This window comes from Typopeltis vanoorti, chromosome 19, assembly GCF_054136105.1.
Source record: "Typopeltis vanoorti isolate ZY-2024b chromosome 19, IOZ_Tvanoo_1.0, whole genome shotgun sequence".
In the NCBI taxonomy this organism is placed as follows: domain Eukaryota; kingdom Metazoa; phylum Arthropoda; class Arachnida; order Uropygi; family Thelyphonidae; genus Typopeltis; species Typopeltis vanoorti.
This window is the reverse complement of record NC_143567.1, coordinates 51,202,009-51,223,478: the sequence shown is the minus strand read 5'-3', so window position 1 is coordinate 51,223,478 and position 21,470 is coordinate 51,202,009. Positions and strand designations below refer to the sequence as shown.

The window sequence follows — 21,470 nt, the reverse complement described above, 5'->3', positions numbered from 1 at the left end:
TAGTCAAAAGAGACCAGATAAAGATTCCTTACGTTATAGATGGGATTCAAACCCAGGTCTTTTCATCCTTAGGGCTTTGTCTATACTGAGTGAGCTACGGAGGCTTGAAATCCATACTGGCAATCATTTATTAGTTGAGAGGATTCAAAGTAGCATATGTGTTAGTGTAATGGCATCAGGACCGGGTGGGTTTTGGGTTTCTCTTTCTGCCAAAAAAATCAAAGTGGCATCAAATATTATCTGCTAGGAATGATAGGAAGGCATTTGCAAAGTCTGTCTATACAAGAATTAAAGGGAAATTGAAATGCCATGAGATTAGGTTTTCTGGGTAATGAGGCAATGAACAATCCAAGCACAGAAGAGGTGGAAGCACTATTGAAAAAAAGTAATGGCCATTAGATTAGGCAAGACTAGACAGCAGTTTGTAGCCATTTTGGTGTTTGATATAAACAGAAAAAGAAGCTGGAGATGTCGATGGAAGATAACTGCAATGTGCCTGGTTCTTGCCTTGGTGAAACTTTTTGGAGAACCAAGGCTTAGATAAGAGATGGGGAATGTTTCCAAATCAATAAGAATTGCTTCAGTGATACATTCAGTGTAGTGCAGATGTTTGGATAGATGATCAAGCACAGTAATCCATAAGATATAGAACTCACAAAGATCATCCCACTCGTGCAATTATAGACTGACAATGTATTTATTATAAATATGTTCAAAATAATGGTCTCTATTCATCTTGTAATATAATAAAATTATTGTAGGAAAGACTTCTACTCAGCGTTAAATTTTCTTTTCACCTTTCCTCCTGCATTTTACATCAAATTATAAAATGAACAAGTCATACAAAATTTTGCCTTGAAAATATCTAGATACATTTATTGCTCTACACTTCAATAATTACTCTAATAATTGAAGATGTTGTAAATTTGATTGCATTTGTTTTCAGCAGTTTTTAAAATTAAAACAAAATGCTGAAATTAAAAAATTTTAATTTATAAAACTGTTATATTTTATAATGTTATGTTATTGTCTTTTTAATCCGAAAAATTCATGACATTCTAAGAAAATACTTCATCTTTTTGACAACGTTTGAGGTATACCATTTTCTCACTTCAGAATGAAGCTTCAAAAAAATACTAATGATTAAGGTTATTTGTAGTCCAAAGTTATGGAGAGAGCATTTATCAGGCTTTCCAAGGTTATCTTCAGAACAAAGAAAACACTAAAATATTCTTTTATGTTGGGAGATTTTTTTGCCTCGGGGATAAAATCCATAGAGCAGAGACAGAATTTATCAAATGCAATAGAACTCCTATATGTTTGGGTTTGAGTGAGCATGTGCCCTTCTGGTTTGACAGGTTGACAGTTAGAAAACTTAGTTTAGCCAGTTAAGTGTAGTGTTTAAACAAATTCTGTACTGAAGTTACCATAGCCTGCAAAATTGTCTTTCCAAATGAATACTGTGATTCAGGTTTGATTAAAATGCAGTCTTTTAATTTATTTCACAATTGGCATAATGTTCCTCAAACATTTTATTTTAATTAGTTCCAGGCATAATTTTTTTTTCTTATTGTAAATATCTTTTTTTTTTATCTGTTTCTACTATATCATTTTTTTAAGCTGAATAATAAATAAAATGGATGCATTGAGGTTCCCATGGCTTGAAATATCCATACTTGTTTAGCAAGCACCACATACAACTTACTAGAAAGAAAAATGCATATTTACTGATCTCATACATCTTATCATGTACATATTCAGATTAAATATTAAATACAATAGAAAAAAAAAGCTATTAACAGAGAGATTTCTAAATTAACAACTGTTATAGATGAAACGGACATAAACCAGAAAACCAGATCTTGAATATAGTCTCAAGATGCCAATTGTGTGGCTCATTGTTGATATGGTGTGTAACTTCTCAAGCTTAATTCATTAATATGTAGATCTTTGATATATGCTAACCAAAGCTGATTTAATATGAGACCTGGGTTTTTATTACATTTGTTTGGACATTGTATCATTTTGCTAGCCTCTTTAAATCTGTGAACATAGTGGTTGAATTCTATGTATGGTATTTTTGTAGGTTGCCAGGGTATTTCATGCTTTTCTTTGGTGGTTTGAAATGCCACTCCTGACTTATATGCTTGTTTCTTTTCCATATTTTTGGTATATTCTCCAGATTGATCTATTTATCTATCCAACATAATACATAAAACCAAAAACTTTGCATACCCCAGAGAGGATAGGGTTGTTTTTGTGAGCTTAATATCATGCATCCTTTGTGTAGTGGCATGAAGGCAACTTTTAAGTTATGTGGCTTGAGAATTTTTGCTATCTTATCTGTAACATTTTTATGTAGGATAAAGAAATGGTATCTTTATAGTTGTTTGCTGCTGTATTTGCACTGGAATATGAGATGGTCTATTTAAGAAGTTATTGATGGTTTCTCAATTGCATCCATTTGTTAGGATATATCTTTAAGATTTGTTGTCATTTTGTCTTTTATTGTCATCACTGGATATTGTGAAGTCCCTATCATTACATTATTCCTGCCCTGATTGTTTTTGGGCAGGGAATAATGTGATGTGACATGTAGATATTTTCCTGTATTGAACTTTTTTCTGTAGACTTCAAAAGAAAGTTTGCCATGATTTTCTATTGAAATGAGAAAATCTAGGGGAGGAAGTGATGTGTTTTTGTTAATCTGTAATGTGAATTGGATTTTATGATTTAAGCTGTTGAGGATTTCTTCAGAGCATGGCCAAATGACAAAAATGTCATTGACATACTAAGCCACAGTCTGGGTTCAGTATGATACATATTGAGGACTGTTCAAATGATTCCATGTACATATTTTCCTAGTGTGGTGAAATGGATGCACTCGTGACCTTCTCATGAACTTCATGTTCATGCACTCATGAACTGTCATTCATAACAGTTCATGAAACCTGTAGAAAGTGTTTTCTAGGCAATGTTTGAAGAGTATGATAGTGTCTGGTGGAAACATATTGTCTAAGATTAGTATGATCTTATCTTGGAACATTAGCAAAGAGGCTTGTGATGTCCAAACTCAAATTTATTTAAATGTCTATGTATGTGTATATATATATATATATATATATATATATATATGTGTGTGTGTGTGTGTGTGTGTGTGTGAGAGAGAGAGATAATGTTTTTCTTGCATATGGAGACAGAAGGGTAGATAAATATCAGTGGAACACCCTCCTGTATTTTAGGTACACCATAGATATGTTGGATGAATAGATTTTTGAACTGATTTGTTCTTAGGTTGGGAAGAATGATAAAGGCTGTTGCTGATGCAAAATCCCTGCAGGGTTACTTGAACAGGCTGGTTATAAGAGTTGAGAAAATGACAATGAATGTCAATTCAATAATAATATGAGAATAAACATTGAGGAGGACATTACAAGCAAGTATTATTATGTTAATGCCAAAGCCTCATTGCTAAGGTGACCATTGTATCAAATAATTGCAGACGAAGAGAACACTGATTTATAAGAAAAAATGAAGTTATTCTCCTACTTTGCAAGGCTTTGAAAATACCACTTCTGGACTACTTGTAATTCTTTGCAGAGTTTTTGTCTTTCAAGTATTAAAATTCAAATATTCAGCATAAGTTCCCTTGATAATCTCTTAAGCTGTGAAACTTCTAAACTTTTAATGCTTAGACCTTGATGGTCTACTTGATATAAAATATATAAAATAATAATAGATATTTTATGAATAATGGATGTTCTCTATTTTAATAATGGTTGTACTATATTATTCCACTTTAGTTAACATTGGAAGCTAAAGTATTTCATCTTATTTATGCATAATGAAATGGTAATTTATATGCATCATTCACAGCAGTACATAATTTAACTTATTCAGTAAAATTTTAAATTACAAAAAGTGCTGAAATATAAGATTTAAAGCATAGTTTTCTACTTAATAAGGTGTGTGTGTGTGTGTGTCTTAAATACGTATGTATATATATGTGTATGTTTTATTTATTTTATTTTCCCCCCTTTCAGATATTGTCATTGTTTGAGTTCTTGTTGATTGAAAATGCTGATCAGTTTACTGAAGAAATTTCATGTCTGGGTTCTCTTCCTAATTTGCCTGTTTTTGAAGCACTTAAAAATAAATGCACAAAAACAAAGGTTAAGCCTCAATCTCTTGAGGAAGTAAGTTTAACATTATAGATATATTTGCACAAATTGGTTTGATTTTTGTTTATTATTATTATTATTATTATTGCACCCCCAATGAAGTTGGCAGACTCATCGTGGAAGATTCATTCAACTGACAACATATTTATCATAACAAATCTTAAAATCCTTAATACTCCTTGCATTAACAACACATTCTGGTAATGTGTTCCATTCACTGACGATTCTCCATGTAAAAAATCTACTCCTCACATCCCTCTTCACCACACTTTTACACTTCACCACATAACTTCCAGGGATGACCTCTGGTTCTTCCCCTCTCACCTTCTACTCTTTTTATAATCCCATCTGGATTAATCCGATTAAATCCTCTCACTAACTTAAATGTCTTTATCATATCACCTCTTTTCCTCCTATCTACCAAACTCTTCAATCCACATTTCTTCAACCTTTCTCTGGAGCCAGCATTCCAAAGTCCTGATATTGTCTTAGTCACTTGTCTCTAGACCCTCTCCAATGTTTCCACATTATGTCCTCTAAACTTCAGTCTAGTGTCAACCATCACTCCCAGATCTCTAATCTCACCCACTTCCTGTAGATTGGTACTGTCAATATAGTACACAGCCTTATATTTCTGCACTCCAGAATGCAACACCTTGCACTTATTAATATTAAAACTACAACCCCACTCCTATGTCAAAGTCAAAAGTCTATTAAAATCTTCCTGAAGGGAACTAACATCAACAGTGCTACTTATAATTCTCCCCAACTTTGCGTCATTGGCAAACAACTGAAGATGCCCAATCAATAAACATGATATATCATTTACAAACACTTTAAACAGCAGGGAGCCCAAAGAACTTCGTTTTTTGAGACTCTGACCTATCATGCACAACTTGCTAATATCGTTCAGAGAGCCAATCTCCGATCCATCTAACCAATATACTATCTGTTTCCATCTCTAAAGCTTGTACACCAACTTATCATGTGGTAATCTATCAAGCAATTTTCCAAAGTCCGAGAATATGATTATACGATATGATATGATATGAGTATATGATTTTTCCTTATCTAACACACTTGTTATCTTATTATAAAATGCAAGTAAATTGCTAAAACAAGACCTACACTTTATGAATCCCTGCTGAACATCATAAAGAATGCTATGTCCATCAACCCACTCCTCTATTCTATTCCTAACCAATGCCTCCAACGCCTTACCTACAACTGCAGTTATACAACTGGTCTAAAATTGGAAACCTCTGTCCTGAACCATGCTTGTAGTGTTACTATTTTGCTTTCTTTCTACTCTTTAGGCCCTACCCAGTGCAACACTTTCATTAAATAAGAAGGTAAAGAGCATAGCTAACTGTTATGCACATCCCTTAAGAATACGTGGTGATACATCATCATCCATTCTCACAGCCTTATTAACATCTAACCCAATCAACACCTGATATACGAGGGTTGTTTGAAAAGTTTGGTAAAAAAATAAGTTAAACACATTTTTTTGGAAAAAATCACCTTTATTTCTCAACATAGTCTCCATCGAGGTCTACACATTTGGTCCAGCGAGTTTCCAATATTTTAGACCAGCAGCATTTTGCACAATTTTGTCAAATTGTGCAAAATAGTCATTGACATTCTTGATGACATCCTCGTTCAAAGAAAATGTTTACCCACCGAGCCAAATTTTTAAGTTTGGGAACAAGAAGTTGTCACACGGGGCCAAGTCCAGAGAATACCAAGTCCAGGGGGATGTGGAACCAGTTTGAACCTCAATTCATGCAATTTTGCCATTGTGGTGGCCGATGTGTGGAACTGTGCATTGTCTTGAAAGAGCACTTTTTTTGTGCCCCAATCTTGGAAGTTTTTCTTTGGTTCTTCTTTTAAACGGTCCAACAATAACACATAATAGACTCCTGTTATTGTCGTACCTTTTTCCAAACAGTGGCCATCACCTTCCCAGCTGAAAAAATGGTCTTTGCTTTTTTTGGTGCTCTTTCACTGGGCATTGTCCACTGTTTTGACTGCTGCTTGGACTCAGGTGTGTATAGTGGTGGATTCAAGTTTCATCTACAGTCACAAATCAGTGCAAAAAATCCTGCGAATTGTGATTAAACATCACCAAACACTGCGTTGAAATCTTTTCGCATGCATTTTTGATCGACAGTCAACAATCATGGCACCCATTGTGCACACAGCTTTTTCATGCAGGATATTATATACCCATTCAGTTAAAATGCCTACAATCTCAACAGTCTCACGCACTTTCACTTGGTGGTCTTCCATAACGATACCATGGATTTTGTCAATCGTTTCCTTTGTAGTGACCTCAGTCGGCATCTGGAGCACGCTTCATCTTCGATGGACTTACGACCATGTTTAAACTCATTTATCTAAAAATAAATAATCTTTAATGCTAGTACAGAGTCCCCATGAACTGAATCTAACTCGGCTTTGATCTGCGCACCCATCAACTTCTTCACAAATAAAAGTGTTTTATCATTCCATGAAACTAGTTTTTCTCCATTTTTATGAAAAATGCGAACACAGTCATTTTAAATGTTTGCCAAACGAGAACCATACATCACATGTGGCTAAATTTTTGCCAGGGGGTCATGAAAATGATGACACGTGCCGACACTGGTATGAATGAACAAATTGTGTCGCTGTCTATTAGAAATTTACCAAACTTTTCTAACAACCCTCATACCTCTGATTCTTTCACTTCCAATTCTCCTAATAGTTGCCTCTCTCTTCTATATATTGCACCACATTATTTGCAACAGTACGATATACACTGATATAGTGTGTGTTCAATAATTCCCAATATCCTTTGCAACGGTTTTTCTTCTGTCATTGACTATCCACCAGTATTAACCTGCCATATTTATTCTTTCTCTTGCTTGCCATATAGCAGAAAAATTTCTTTGAGTTAACCTTGGCCTGACCAGCCAATCTCCTCTCCTACTGTAACTTTTCTTTCTTTACCAAATTCATCATCTTTCTAGCCTGCACTTTATACTCTTCATGGATCACCATCAACTGTCTTGTACCTCCTCCATAACATTTTCTTTTCCAGCACAACTTGCTTGATTTCACAATTCATCTATTTCACTCCTACTCTATTTATTCACTTAATTCTTGGTATGCAGTTATACATTGCTTATGTCAGATACTGCTTTGTGAAATGCCATGCACTGTCAACAGCTTTACTTCTCAGCTCATCTATCCAGTGTACTGATATAATATTTTCTGTGTCTTTTATTATTCTATCTATCTTACTTCCTTACTTAGTATTACTTAGTATTATGTCCTTTCCTTCCACTTCTCTTGGGGTTTTTCTTTCAGCATATCAAGAACCTTTTTTGGAGTTACAGGAGGAATCACCTACTTGTTTAATAGAGTGTACTTGTTTGGGGATAGAGGCAGGATGTATATCACCAAGCCTTTCCTCTCTGTCTCTGACTGCAAGGTAACACTCTTCCAAGTTCTTTATTTTCTTTTTTTATGCTGTTTCTTTTAGTTTTTCCCTTAATCACAATCGAAATTGATGGAAGACTGCCCAATCTAAATGCGGCTTATCCTCTTCAGAAACACTCAGACTACTTGCAAGAGTTAGTAATTTATTATAGAAGTCTGTTACACTTTCTTTGTTTCCTTGCCCACATTTCTGTAACTTCCAAAGATTGGGGCTTACGTTCCTCACGTTGGAATACTGAGATATTAAAGTATCCTTAAACTTTGAATACTCTAACGTGTCTCTAAGAATAGGGGAAGCATTTAAGAAGATCTTTGCTTTACCAACCAGTTTGTTTCTTAGGAGAATCAGTAACTGGAAGTCCGTCCACCTCCCAATGTTTCTTAATTCCTCTACAAAACCAAAATAGGAATGAATGTCGTCATTTTCGTCCCCAGAGAACAATGGAATAATAAGGTGAGGATTTCCTAAAAAACTCCCTGTCATCCATTCTTATGTTAGTGCTAGTTACTTTACAATCAGTAGTATCACAATTCATATAAATTCAATTTCATTTGCAAAAAGGAAATATTCTTACTTGCTAAACTTTACCTGTTCCTTAAGCCAAAACCATCCCAATCCACTTCACTTGAAGTTTATTATGTGGATTTTATCCTGCCAACTGTGCCATTGTAATGTTTTCCATGTCTTCTATTATTCTATCTATCTTACTTCCTTACTTAGTATTTCTTCTCCCCCCCCCCCTTTAATTCTGCTGCTAGATTGACCTCGTTTTTAAGATCTATCTGGCATGGAACTCCCTGAGCAATCATACACAAATCAATTAAGAAATTTATTTTAATTCCGACTGCACACTTAATTGATCTAATTTATGTTAACAGTCAGGGCGAGAAGAAGACAAAATGTAATCTTGCACTTCTACACAAATATCCAAAAAATGCAAGTCGTGATTTGCTGTTATAATTTACTCCTGCATGTTCGTTAATTATTTTTGGGGTAGTGCATTTGCTTAGGAATTAGAATCAGGCAATTGTAAAAACAAAATATTTATTATTTATTTTGACTTCTAAGACATGATACAAAGCATAGAAAGAATGATTAAATACTAACTTAAACAAAATGCACCATATATATCACACTTTAATTCACTATCTGAACATCATAGATTATAACACTTTTACTAGCAAAATTACTCAATCTTACTTATCACAGAATATCCTCTATGGGACAAATATAACTCATAAGCATACACAATTGCTATAAGAACGTTATCGTTATCACAGTTAATTCTCTTGCATTACATTTACTTCTTAATTAAAGGTTAATTCAGATATTGTATCAAGCATCCCGAGAATCAGATAACATTAACAAAACAAGTTCTTCAAAAAAATAAGACATTCAGTTCACATATAGCTGCCAATTAACAATTAGCCTCTTTCTTTCTATTTACGATTTCTAGACACAATCGTATCACATACTGCAAAATAAAACGAGGGCTTACTTGTTAACAATTTCCTGAGAGGAAAGTGCAATTCCTTAATGATACACGTGGCCACTTCTATCAGGTCAAATCCTTTATAGTCTTCCTTCGAATTATGCATTGGAGTTCTGCTGTGGCTATCCGCAGCCTAGAGCAAGCAGGTGGCAGAAGTACATCCGTCATCGGCAGCGGGAAAAACTATCATCCTTCTATTCCGGAAGGAGCCCTCGTAGGTGCTGCGCTAAAGTCCAGAAAGTCAGCCACAGGTCGAAAAAAGCCCCCAACCACGTGCTGTATTGCCCTTTTATTCAAATCACAGTTCTTTGTTCTCAATTCGGAACATTCCAGGATTAGCCACGAGCATTGAATGAACCTACGTCATTGCAGGCTTTGACCTTATGATCTTTTTGGTGCTCGGCGCTAATCCGACTTATGTCTTTTTAAGCTCTTAGTAATATTTCTTTAGTGCAGGTGTACTTTTAACATCATATACATCTTTACAATTCTTTTATTATTGCAGCTACTTAGTACATTCTTATATTTTATTATTCTAGACAAAATTCTAATTGTAAAATAATTAGTGAAAATCCATTAAACAAAACTTGTTTCTCGTGATATTTTACACTGATGCTGACTACGGAGCTCCTTATAATCACCCACTTTATACTTCCACAAATATCCATTTTTGGCAGAAACTTTTTCTTTTTTCATCACTTCCCAAACAAGTATCTTCTGATCACTCTCACCAATTGGCGGCATTGTCAGTACCTCATTAACAACTACATCTTGTGAAGTTATCTCCAAATCCAAAACATTAAATCCTTTAGTTGCTTCACTCACATGCTTGTTAAAATATTTATCTCTCAGAAATTCAGCAAAATCAGTCTTCTTGTTCCCATGCACTATCTTCTATTTCCATTCTATATTCCTATGATTAAAGTCTCCCATCAGGATCATCATCTTTTTACGTCTAACCAATTTGCCTAAACATTTTGCAGTCAGTATTCTCTATGTTTCCTGGCCTATAACAGCATCCTATCAGATATACTAGCCTGTTAATTTCAACTTCACACCACACAGATTCAAAATCTGTGCGTGCCTATCTAGGGCTGATTTAAAGTAACAGCGAACCTGGCAGCCATCGGAGGCTCTGCTCTTTAGGGGGCCCCATTCTCATATTGTGAACTAAAATGAAATTATAGTTCAAATGAATTAAGAAACAGCATGGCACAGTCACAATAAACCACCTAAGTTTAATGAGCATTGAATATGAGATTTTACAAAATATTAACTTTGATGTTTAAGTTAAGGGATATTACATCCCATATTGTTTCTTAGCCGAATAAGAAACTCAAAAGAGTTTCATATTAACTTAAACAAGTTATATGTCACCGAATTGAAGCCTTTGGCTCTTCATATATTTAGTAATTTATTAGGACACCACTTGGCAATTCTCATAGAAGGAATGTAAGTTCTGTTCGCTACAAACTTGGTATTAATTAGGTCTACCTACTCACTGATGAGACCTCAATGAAGGTTGAAACCGGTCTGGGTAGTGACCTTCTCTCATAATGTAGAACAGTAATACAGCTCCTAGGAGCTAAGTTCACATTATGGGTAAATATCAAGAATAGTGATCGGAGCTTGCTCCACCTTTGCTATGAGTTGTCTCAGCTTGCACTACCTTAAGGGTCAGTTGCTGCTATCCAGGTATTTGCTTACTCTTGGAATCGCCAAACTTTATATAATTTCTATATTCAGCATGAAACTCTTTTGAGTTTCTTATTCGGCTAAGAAACCATATGGGATGTAATATCCCTTAACTTAAACAAGTTGTATGTTGCTGATTTGAAGCCTTTGGCTCTTCATATATTTAGTTAACTTTGATGACTTAATACATGATTTTGCCACATCAAAATGTAGAAAAGTCACGTTATAATGTTAGTTTTTCTATGAGGAAGCATGTAGGTGGGAAGGAGTGAATTGTTGTGTTATTTTTGTTTCGAATACCCAACTTCATATCCACCAATGGAATTACTTGGGACTTCAGAATCAGTGAGTATCTTATTATTATTACTGAACATTAGGAAATGTAATAGGGGTCTCGCATTTCTCTTCCTGCCAGGGGCCCAAGAAGGTGTTGATTCGGCCCTGTGCCTATCAACTTTTACACTTTGTGGACACAATACCTCTGCAATCATTAACACCACTCCCATTCGTCTATTCACGTTCCTATCTTTCCGGAAAGTTATATATCCTTCTATTTCTGTTCCTGTCATCACATACTCCTCAGACTACCAAGTTTCACTTATTCCAGTTATCTTTGGACATACTAACTCAATCAATCAATGCAACAAATTCAGCTCTCTTGTTTCGAATACTCCTTACATTTGTGTACAAACATAACAATCCCTGTGTCTTTCAGGCCATACTACCAGTACCAACATTCTCTATTCTAACTGCCATACTATACACCTGTCTCTTCGGTCTAACCACTTTTTCTCTGATTTCCATTCCTACCTCTTTCATCCTCACCTTCTGCTGCTGCAAGCACATCTTCAGTCTTGTATCCATCTTCCTCCTATCACAAAATCTGTTTAGTTATGCTTTCCTTCTGCACAAGTAGACTCTGATCATTTACTTTCTTGCATTAATTTCTTGACTCTGTACCTTCATCAGAAAACAATAGCCTTTCTAAATGCCCAACACCAAACCCCAAATGCAATCCATCAACTTTAAAGCATTCCAACTTTTCATTCAAATTCACTTCACAGATTTACAAATTGAACCCCCTGTGCCTCACACAACTCAGACATCTTACTATTCATTATCTCTGCTCTCCTTCTCAATTCACCATTGTCGTATCTGGGCAACATTCTAATGACTTTTTCACGAACACTATTATCTTTTACCTGCCACATCTTCCTCAAGTCTCTATCAGCATTCTCTTTTTTTCACCAACTGAGTCATTTGTGGCCATGACTACCACGAATTTTGATGCCTGCTCCTTCCTTTTCTGCATTTCATTTATTTGCTTCATTGTTCTACCAGGAAAGCATGTTTTATATACTTTATTAATCATCACACCTCTAATGATAGAGTCCTCATACAATGTTATACGACTATCCTTTGACATAATACTGACTTCCTCATTCTCATCAGCCAATCTCTTCTTTAGATGTTTAATATCCTCTTCCAGATGTTTCATTTCACTTTTCATTTTCACATCTTGCATAAGCTCTTCTAATACAGTCCCGACTCTTGCTCCCATTTCTAATGTCTCTGATCTATCAAGATACTTTTCACATATGTTAATACTTTTCTTCTTTTCACTTTTTCAAAAGTCCACAAATCATTCACATTTTTTGGTGCATACATATATCAGTTTACACAATGCATCCACTGCAAAAAATGCAAATGCAGAACTCAATGTGCATCGTACCGAAGCTTTCCATGCAGCTGATGTGAGCTTCTTTGTGGACACCATTTTCAGAAGCGGAAGCAGTAAGAATAAACAATTAGCAAAACACAAAATAAACAACAAAAATTCCAACACTACTGAAGGACACTTGTATCCAGACTGAAAAACATTGTATCACAATTTGCAATAAAAAAAAAGACACACTATACGCTAATTAAAAAACACTTTTTTAACAAGCTCAAATCTACCACTGTGTTTACTCGCAACACTAGTGCCACATATAAATTTTGGTGGGGATGTTAACTAGAGCAAATAAGCATGTTTAATTAGTTGAATATTAAAATAGTTCTAAATTCACCATTAAACAATGAACTACTTTTAATGTTCAAATTTTAAAAAAGTTCATTTTTTCATATTTACTGGGTGCATGGCTAGATATTTTATTGTGTACACCAGTGGTCTCCAAACTTTTTTGATCGCATACCCCAAGACAGAAAAAATAAATAGAGCGTACCCCCAATTGATTGAGCAAAAATCTATTGTAATGAGTATTATAAAGAGGAAATATGCCTTGTATCATCATATAATAATTAAAAACACTAGATATTTTTGCACATTATTTTTATTATTAACAGCATACAAACATATTTATTACAATATTTAATGTGAACAATAGCCTTGCATTTCTTTCTTAATTTCTGGAAATTCTGGTTTGATGGCTTCTGATACTGCGATACAAAGGTCTGGTTCCAAGTTTAATTTATCTCAATATTTGGTTTTAATACCTCATCGCAGAAAATGATACCTCACATAAATACGTAGAACCAAATGGTAGGAGTGCATCATTTGCTGTGTTTACTAAATTGCTATACTCAGACTTCAGTCCCATCCACCAATTGTGAAGAAATTACTGTTGAAATTCGTTTTTCAAAGTTGTGTTGTATCTAATGTCAATTAATTGCTCTTGAAAAATAATCGGAAGGTGGTCAATTTTTACATTTTCTGCAAATGGGTATAAAATCCATTGAAATTCTTCACCAGGAAGATCTGTGAATAAGTTACAAAAATATGTCTCTAAACTTTTTAACTGTGCAGATATTAGACTTTTTGTTTGTTTTACATTTACATTATTTTTTGTAACGAAATCAGATAAAGATGGAAACATTTCTAAACATCCCTTTTCAAATTTCTCTCTCCACAGCACCATTTTCTTTCGAAATGCAGTTATTTTCTCATTCATTGTTAAAATGTTATCTTTTCCTTGAAGAGACAAATTAAGCATGTTTACTTTATCAAAAATATCAGCTAGGTAGCATAGTATTAATAACCACTTATCGTCATTGAAAAGATCTGCAAATTTCTTATCTTTATCCAGTAGGAAAATGCGTAACTCATCTTTTAGTTCCACAACTCTCTTAAGCACTTTTCCTCGAGATAACTAACGAACCACCGTGTGGTATAGAAGATTTTCGTGGATACTGCCCATCTCTTGACATAGTACTGTAAATGTTTTACTATTCAAAAGCCTCATTTTTATAAAATTAACTATATTGATTAAAATTAACTATACATCCTGCAGTATTTTGTGTATATCAGGCTGCATTTTATTTTGCTGCAATAGCTTGCCTGTGGATAATACAATGAATGAATTTGACATGTGGTGCTATTTCGGTTACTTTTCCTTTGAATCCTTTCTTTGTACCAATTAAAGCAGCTGCTCCATCACTAGTTATGCTTAAACAGTTTTTCCACAAAATATTGTTTTTAACAAAGAAGTTATTTACTGTTGAGAAGATATCTTCCCCTGTACATCTTTCCTGAACTGCCTCACAAAAAAGTGGTTCTTCGTGTAATTCATTATTAAAATAATATCTAGTAAATACCAATAACTGAGACATGTTGGCAACATCTGTGCTTTCATCAAGCTGTATAGCAAATTTCCCATATTGAGTCATTTGTTTTAATAGTTGCTTCTTTAAATTATCTGCAATGATTTCTTTACATCTACCAATAGTATTTGCTGATAAGGGAATACATTTTAATTTATCTGCATATTCTTTTCCATGGATTATTTCTACCATTTTTATGGCGGTTGGGAGTACAAGTGTTTCCCCAATGGTGTGTGGCTTTTGGTCTTTTGCAATTAAGAATGCAACCTCAAGAGATGCCTCCAAATATTTATTATTAATTTTAGTGAATTTTTTTAAGTTGTTGGATTGAGAATTACATATTTTCAAACATCGTTCAAATAATTGTAAAGATTTGTGTTCATGTTCAGGATGTTTAGTTTTTAAGTGTCTTACTAATAATGATGGTTTCATACTTCCATTACATAGCGTCTCATGACACAATACACATGTAGGCCGAGGTTCATTGTTGACTATCATCGATGTAAATCCCCATTTCAAGTAGTCTTCTTGATAATTTCGAACTTTCTTGGGCAAGGTTTTGTTAAGTTTCAGATTAATGTTTTTATCACTTAATTTGACCGATAACGACTTTGTTTGAATAGAAGAATCAATCCTATCTTTTTCCTTGTTGTTCGTCTGATGTAGAAGTACTATCATAATTATCTTCAATTCACAGTTTCTTTGGAGGAAATTTTTTTAACCATTTATCCATTTTGTGAGGATTAATTTGTAAAATTTAAATATAATTCATTTACTATTGATAATATCAAACACTTTTAAAAAATGTAAGCAATTTTGATAATATTACTTCACTATTTCTAGTGTAAACGTAAAAGTAAGCACAAAAAGCATTGGAATTGCACAGAAACAATATATACTAAAAAATCGTTAAACTTACTATAATAGTCAAATAATTAATACAACTGTGGTGTCATCTGTAGATAGCAGGATAACTAAGCAATTTTCCTTCTCTAGTTGGTCTTGTCCCTAGTTTTAAAAAAAATGACAGCTTTGCCATGGATGATTATGTGTGCAAAGTCGCCCAATGTGCGCTACTCGCAAATTTAAGTTTACAGGATCTTTATAATGTCTTTGTCTATATTAGATATATGTTTAATTGATGAAAGAAAGCAATATTCTTTATCTTTAATTAATTACTTAATTTTTTTCCTATCAATATAAAACTTTTTTTTGGCATACCCCCCCCCCCCCCTCCCACATATCGACTTGCGTACCCACTTTGGAGACCACTGGTGTACACCATGGGTGTCAAACTCACAGCCCGCGATGAATATTTTTGTGGCCCAGACAAACGTTTGCCAATGAAAGTGATTACTACATTTAGTCGTGTTGCATGCATTTCCTTTACATGCAGGGAACCATTTCCCCCACTATTTCTACCAGCCGATTATATACCTACTATCACGTGCCACGCCCACATCTAGTCATCAGTCTTGTTTGAACTGACTTGTTTGGTGTGCGCAACAGGAAATATTTCGCTTTCGGTGAACGAGAAAAATAAGTTTATTTATGTTACGCTTATTAATTTATGCAGTTATTTAGTGTCTGGTAAGTTGATGTTCAAGAAAAAATATCAGTTTTTATTAAAATATTCAGCATGTCTCTATTGAAACCAGTGATGGTAATAAACAAAAAATTAATGAACATCGAAATTTCCACGAAAAGTGGGAATTGGAGTATTTTTGCTGTGAAGTAAAAAATAAAATATCTGCTTAATATGTAATAATGTTATCAGTGTACCAAAGTTATACAACATTAATCATCGCTATGAACAACATAAATCAAATATGATAATTACGAGGGATTAATGAGACAAGAAAATTTGAAAGAGCTCAAGTCGGGACTTAAAAAACAACAGTTCGTGTTTACTAAAGTATCACCAGAAAGTGAAGTGGTAGTGCATGCAAGCTATGTCTTGTCGGAATTGATAGCTAAACACTCAAAACCTTTTACTGAAGGTGATTTCATTAAGGAATGTCTAATTAAAGCTGCAGAAATTATTTGTCCTGAAAATATGAAGGCTTTTCAAACAATCTCTTTGTCTTGAAATACAGTTGCAGAAAGAATTACTGATTTGGCAGACAATTTAAGTGTTCAGATTAAAGCAAAATCATCTAGTTTTGAAGCTTTTTCCATTGTCTGTGATGAGAGTACGGACATTGGGGGCGTAGCTCAATTAGCTGTGTTTCTTCATGCTTGCGACACGGATTTCAACATTTTTGAGGAATTATTGGAACTAGTACCAGTGCATAACACTAGTACAGGACAAGATATGTTTAATTGTGTTTTTGAACTTCTGCAAAAAATACAATCTACCTCTGTCAAAATTAACTTCTGTAGTTACAGATGGAGCTCCTTCTATGACCAGAAAAAACAATGATTTTGTGGCATTACTGCAAAAAAAAAACAAAGTGAAATTTATGACGGATCCAAGATTCATCATACGCATTGCATTATACATCAAGAAGTATTATGCGCGAAAGTAATAAACATGGAAAATGTGTTGACATCTATCAAAAAAATCATTAATTTCATAAAATCTCGAGGCTTAAATCAGCGACAGTTCTCTGCTTTCTTAAGTGAATTAGACAGCAAATATTCCGGTTTGTCTTACTATACCGAGGTATGTTGGCTATCCTGCTTGAAGATTCTTAAACAATTCTGCGACTTGAAAGAAGAAATATGTCAGTTCTTAATAACTAAAAATAAAGACACAAGCCTGTTTTTTGACACAGTATGGTTGCAAGATTTATCCTTCATAGTTGATATAACAAAACACTTATATGATTTAAATTTAAAACTGCAAGGAAAAGATCAGATCATTACGAACATGTGTGACCGAGTTAAGGCATTCAAATGTAAACTAGTTCTTTGGGAAAAGCAGTTGAAAAATGAAGATTTAACGCACTTTCCAACATGCAACATGAACAAATCAAGTTTAAGTGAAACTGCATCATATCAAAAATATGCAGAAAAAATTGTAAGCCTTAGAACTGAATTTGAAACAAGGTTTGCAGATTTTAAATTTTTGGAAGACAAGTTTTCTTTGTTTTCTTCGATTTTTTCAATAAATATTGAATCAGTACCTAATCAAATGCAAATGGAGGTAATTGAGATCCAATGCGATTCAGATTTGAAGGCAAAATTCAGTGAAGTTGGTATGCCTGGATTTTACAAATATTTACCTACCAGATTTAAAAATACTCGAAAATTCGCATATGAAATTATATCCATGTTTGGAAGTACTTATTGGTGTGAGCAATTATTTACAATTATGAAGGGAAATAAGTCTCCTGTCAGATCCGGAATTACTGACATTCACCTTGGATCAGTTTTGAAAGTAATCACTGCAAACAAGATTTCCCCCGAAGTAGGAAAGATAGTAGCAGAGAAGAGATGCCAAGTATCAGGGAGAAAACATCAGTTTTATCGTTGTTCTTTTTTTATACTGTACTTTTCAAAATAAACCTGCTTTTTTATGAAAATTGAAGTTTTTGTTTATTGATGCAAATAAATTTAAACCTTGTTTATTGCCCATATTAGCCTTTGAGTTTGACATGCTTGGTGTACACTATAGCTGTGACTAGTCAAGGATTAATAGTTGTCTCTCAACTAGGAGATAAACTGAATGTCATTTCAAATAACAAAGGATCTCTCTCTCTCTCTCTCTCTCTCTCTCTCCCTCCCTCCCTCCCTCCCTCCTCATGTGGAATTCTGAAAATTCTGTAGCTCTTTTCAGTTGGGTTAATGCTAAAATAATAAATATCCTGATTTAAATATATATTTGCTAACTTAAATAAATTGTATAAAGTTATTATTAATATAATGTTTTAAGAAAAACAAATTATATATTCATTAAAATAAGATAATGTGTAATTAAATTATGGCTTAAGAATTATGGAAAATAACCAGTACTATGAATTTTAAAGAGCTGTTTAACACACTATCATAATTTACATGGGATAAATTTATCTAAATGAGTCACATTTAAATTTACCCAACAGAACTGTAAAGAACACAAATACAATATATTCTTCACCTACCTTCTACTTAAATAATGATCATCTAATCAAATCAGCTAACACCTTTTTGTTCCTGTATATAGGGAATAGGCGAGGCCGTTTAGCCCTATCTAACTTTTGGAGACTGAGTGGACAGTTCAATCTCCACTGGTAGCCAATCAGAGATAGCTGGCTCAAGGTTATCACTAATTAATCAGTAGGCAGTGAAGAAGGTGGCTAGCAAGTGCTGCCATCTCATGGTGCCTAACCCTAACACAATATTTTTAATGTCTGAAAATAGTGTGGGTTCGACGGCCGATTTTCTTGAGTTAACGAGACGAAAAACCCGAGTTTCCAGGAGAAAAAACCCGCTAGCCTGTGCCAGAGATCGACTAACTTGGGAACTGGTCGAGAAAAGGCTTAGAAAAAAGTTCCTCTAGTTGCCGACTAGATTTGAACGCCTTTCGTCGTGTGGTCAAGCGCCATAGAGTGCAAACACCACTTCTACTGAGCTACACAGGCTTTTCTTAAATAATGATTTATATCTTAAATTCATTAATTTATAACTTTAGAAGTAAAAGTGATATGAAAACCAAAGTGCTTCTCCATTAGGTATTTATTTCTTAATATTTATATTTATTTTTTTCCCCAAAATTGAATTTTTTAGTAATTTTCTGATTTACAATTCTTAAATATTTAATTTTAGGAAATAGAAAAATTTCTTTATTCTTCCAAAACATATGCAAAAGGAGTTGAAGAACTGCAACATCTTTACTCTCAGTTGGTTTCAAGAAGAAGTGAAATTCAAAAGCTAGTTGAAGGTTTGCAGAGTAAGTTGTATTTCAATTATAATTTACTAGTTACTGCATTTTATTTTGGTTTACTATATAGCATAATATAATGGTACTACATGGTAAATTTAATTCAATTGTTTATTTGATGATAGTGCAAACACATTCATTCACTTACTTGTTGAAATAATTTTATGAAAATTAATTTCTTTGCAATAAAAATGTTAAAAAATGAAGCTTGATGCTTTTCATTACATCTCTCTCTCTCTCTCTCTCTCTCTCCCCCTCCTCCCACTCCATAGCGTGTGTATCAGAACTGAATGTAAAGAATATTCATTGAGTGAATCCATCCTTTGGCTTATATGAAAATCAGTGAATATCCATTCACTGATATTCATATGAGCCACAGGATAGATTCACTATGTTTTGTTTTGTTTATTTTGTGTGTATACATAAATGCGCACACACTTTATATGTTTTCTTCTCCCATAGTCCTAAATGAACCGTTGGGTCATTCATGGCTGGTAGGTGATACTCTTTGCTAGCCTCCTCCAATTGTCTCGGTCTCTTGTTCTTGATGTCAGTTGAGAAAGGGAGGAATTTGTCCATTTTTTGATGTTATCAGTCCATTTTAATCGAGGTCGGCCCTTAACCCTTGATCCCGGACTTTATATGTACATATATGTTATTATTCCATTTGAAATCCTTGAATCATGTATGAATACACCTAGCTTTAAATGCAAAACTGTAATGAAAATGAATGATATTTTCTCCATAGTATGTTGATTGTGTACACTTAATGGGTATCTTTAATGTCAAACTAATAGAAATAATCACCATTTGGTCATCTCTCTATTTGTGTTTTATTAGTTCATTTTTAAGTCACCTTTTATTAATTCACTTTTAAGGTTCCATTGTTTTTATTATTATTATTATTATATGATTATCTCAATAGAGTCCAGAGACTCATCACAGAAAAGCCAAATCATGTATATGATATCTATGATGCCTCTTCTACAATAGACTCTAGCAACACATTCCAATTGTTGACAATTATCCAAGTGAAAAATTTAGTTCTCACACCCTTATTAACAACACACTTGCTCAATTTCAAGGGATGATCCCCTTCTTTGGTCCTCTTCTAGCGAAGTGTTGAAATATTTTCTCTGCTTCAATCCTACGAAACCCTTTTATCATAATCATATCTCCTCTTATCCACCTCTCACCCATCTTTTGCAACTCACAAACTCTCATTCCATCATTGTAAGGAGCATTCCACATTACTTACCATCATGGTCAGTCACCTCAGGACTATCCACCACTTCCTTATCCCCAGGGCTGCTGTTAGGCTATATACCATCCCTAAATTCAAGGAAATAAGTAAAAAAAATGGTGTATTCTCATATCTTATTCATACTTTGCAACATGCTATACAGAATTATATTAAAATGAATTATATAAAAGAACTTTTTTAATTAATAGATTTGTAATATATCATATTCTAAACTATATCTAAAAATTTACAAACTAAGATAAAAAAAAATTATTTACTAATAAAATTATCTCACGGCCTACTAGGAAAACTGTGGCCCTTTATTGGACAGTGGACCACATTTTGAGAATTGCTCCTCTAAAGGATAAATTATGGGATTCTATTGTTCAAATTATTAGGGGCAGATAAATTGGGAAAAGGTTTCAGGTATCTTGTATGATACAAAGGTGTTTAGTAAGTTGAAAGGAAAGATCTCTACAATATGGTAGTAAGACCTACACTGATATATAGCAATGAGACCTGACAGATGACCAAGTGATGGTAGAAGAGAATGGATGTAACTGAAATTTGAATGCTGAGACTTGAAAGTGGTGTAACAGGGTTGGACAAGATCAAAAACTCACTGAGCATGGGAACAATGAAGTTAACCCAAGTATCTGGAAAGATTAGGGAATCAAGACTTGAGGTGGTTTGGTCGTATTACGTGACAAAATAAAAGTTATGTGAGAAGGAGAGTGCTGGGGATGAAGCCATTAGGCAAAAGAAGTAAGGGGGAGACCTAAACAGACCTAAAATGGCCTTTACAGAACAGTGGAGGAGATTAATCTGCTACTTGAGTGGGAATGAAGAAGAAGAAGAAGAAACGGACAAGCAAAGCTTTCCAGTGTTTAATTTCTTACACATCAATT

At 34.0% G+C, this 21,470-nt stretch overlaps 1 protein-coding gene across 2 annotated transcripts in view; it reads left to right on the top strand.

Moving 5' to 3' along the window:
* The window catches only part of tefu (Serine/threonine-protein kinase tefu), a 409,445-nt gene that overhangs the window by 89,798 nt on the left and 298,177 nt on the right, over nucleotides 1-21,470 (top strand). For both annotated transcript variants that reach the window (XM_090409436.1, XM_090409435.1), the window contains exons 9-10: nucleotides 4,044-4,196; nucleotides 19,205-19,328. In XM_090409436.1, coding sequence (XP_090265562.1) covers nucleotides 4,044-4,196; nucleotides 19,205-19,328 — 277 coding nt within the window. The remainder of the gene's footprint in view (nucleotides 1-4,043; nucleotides 4,197-19,204; nucleotides 19,329-21,470) is intronic.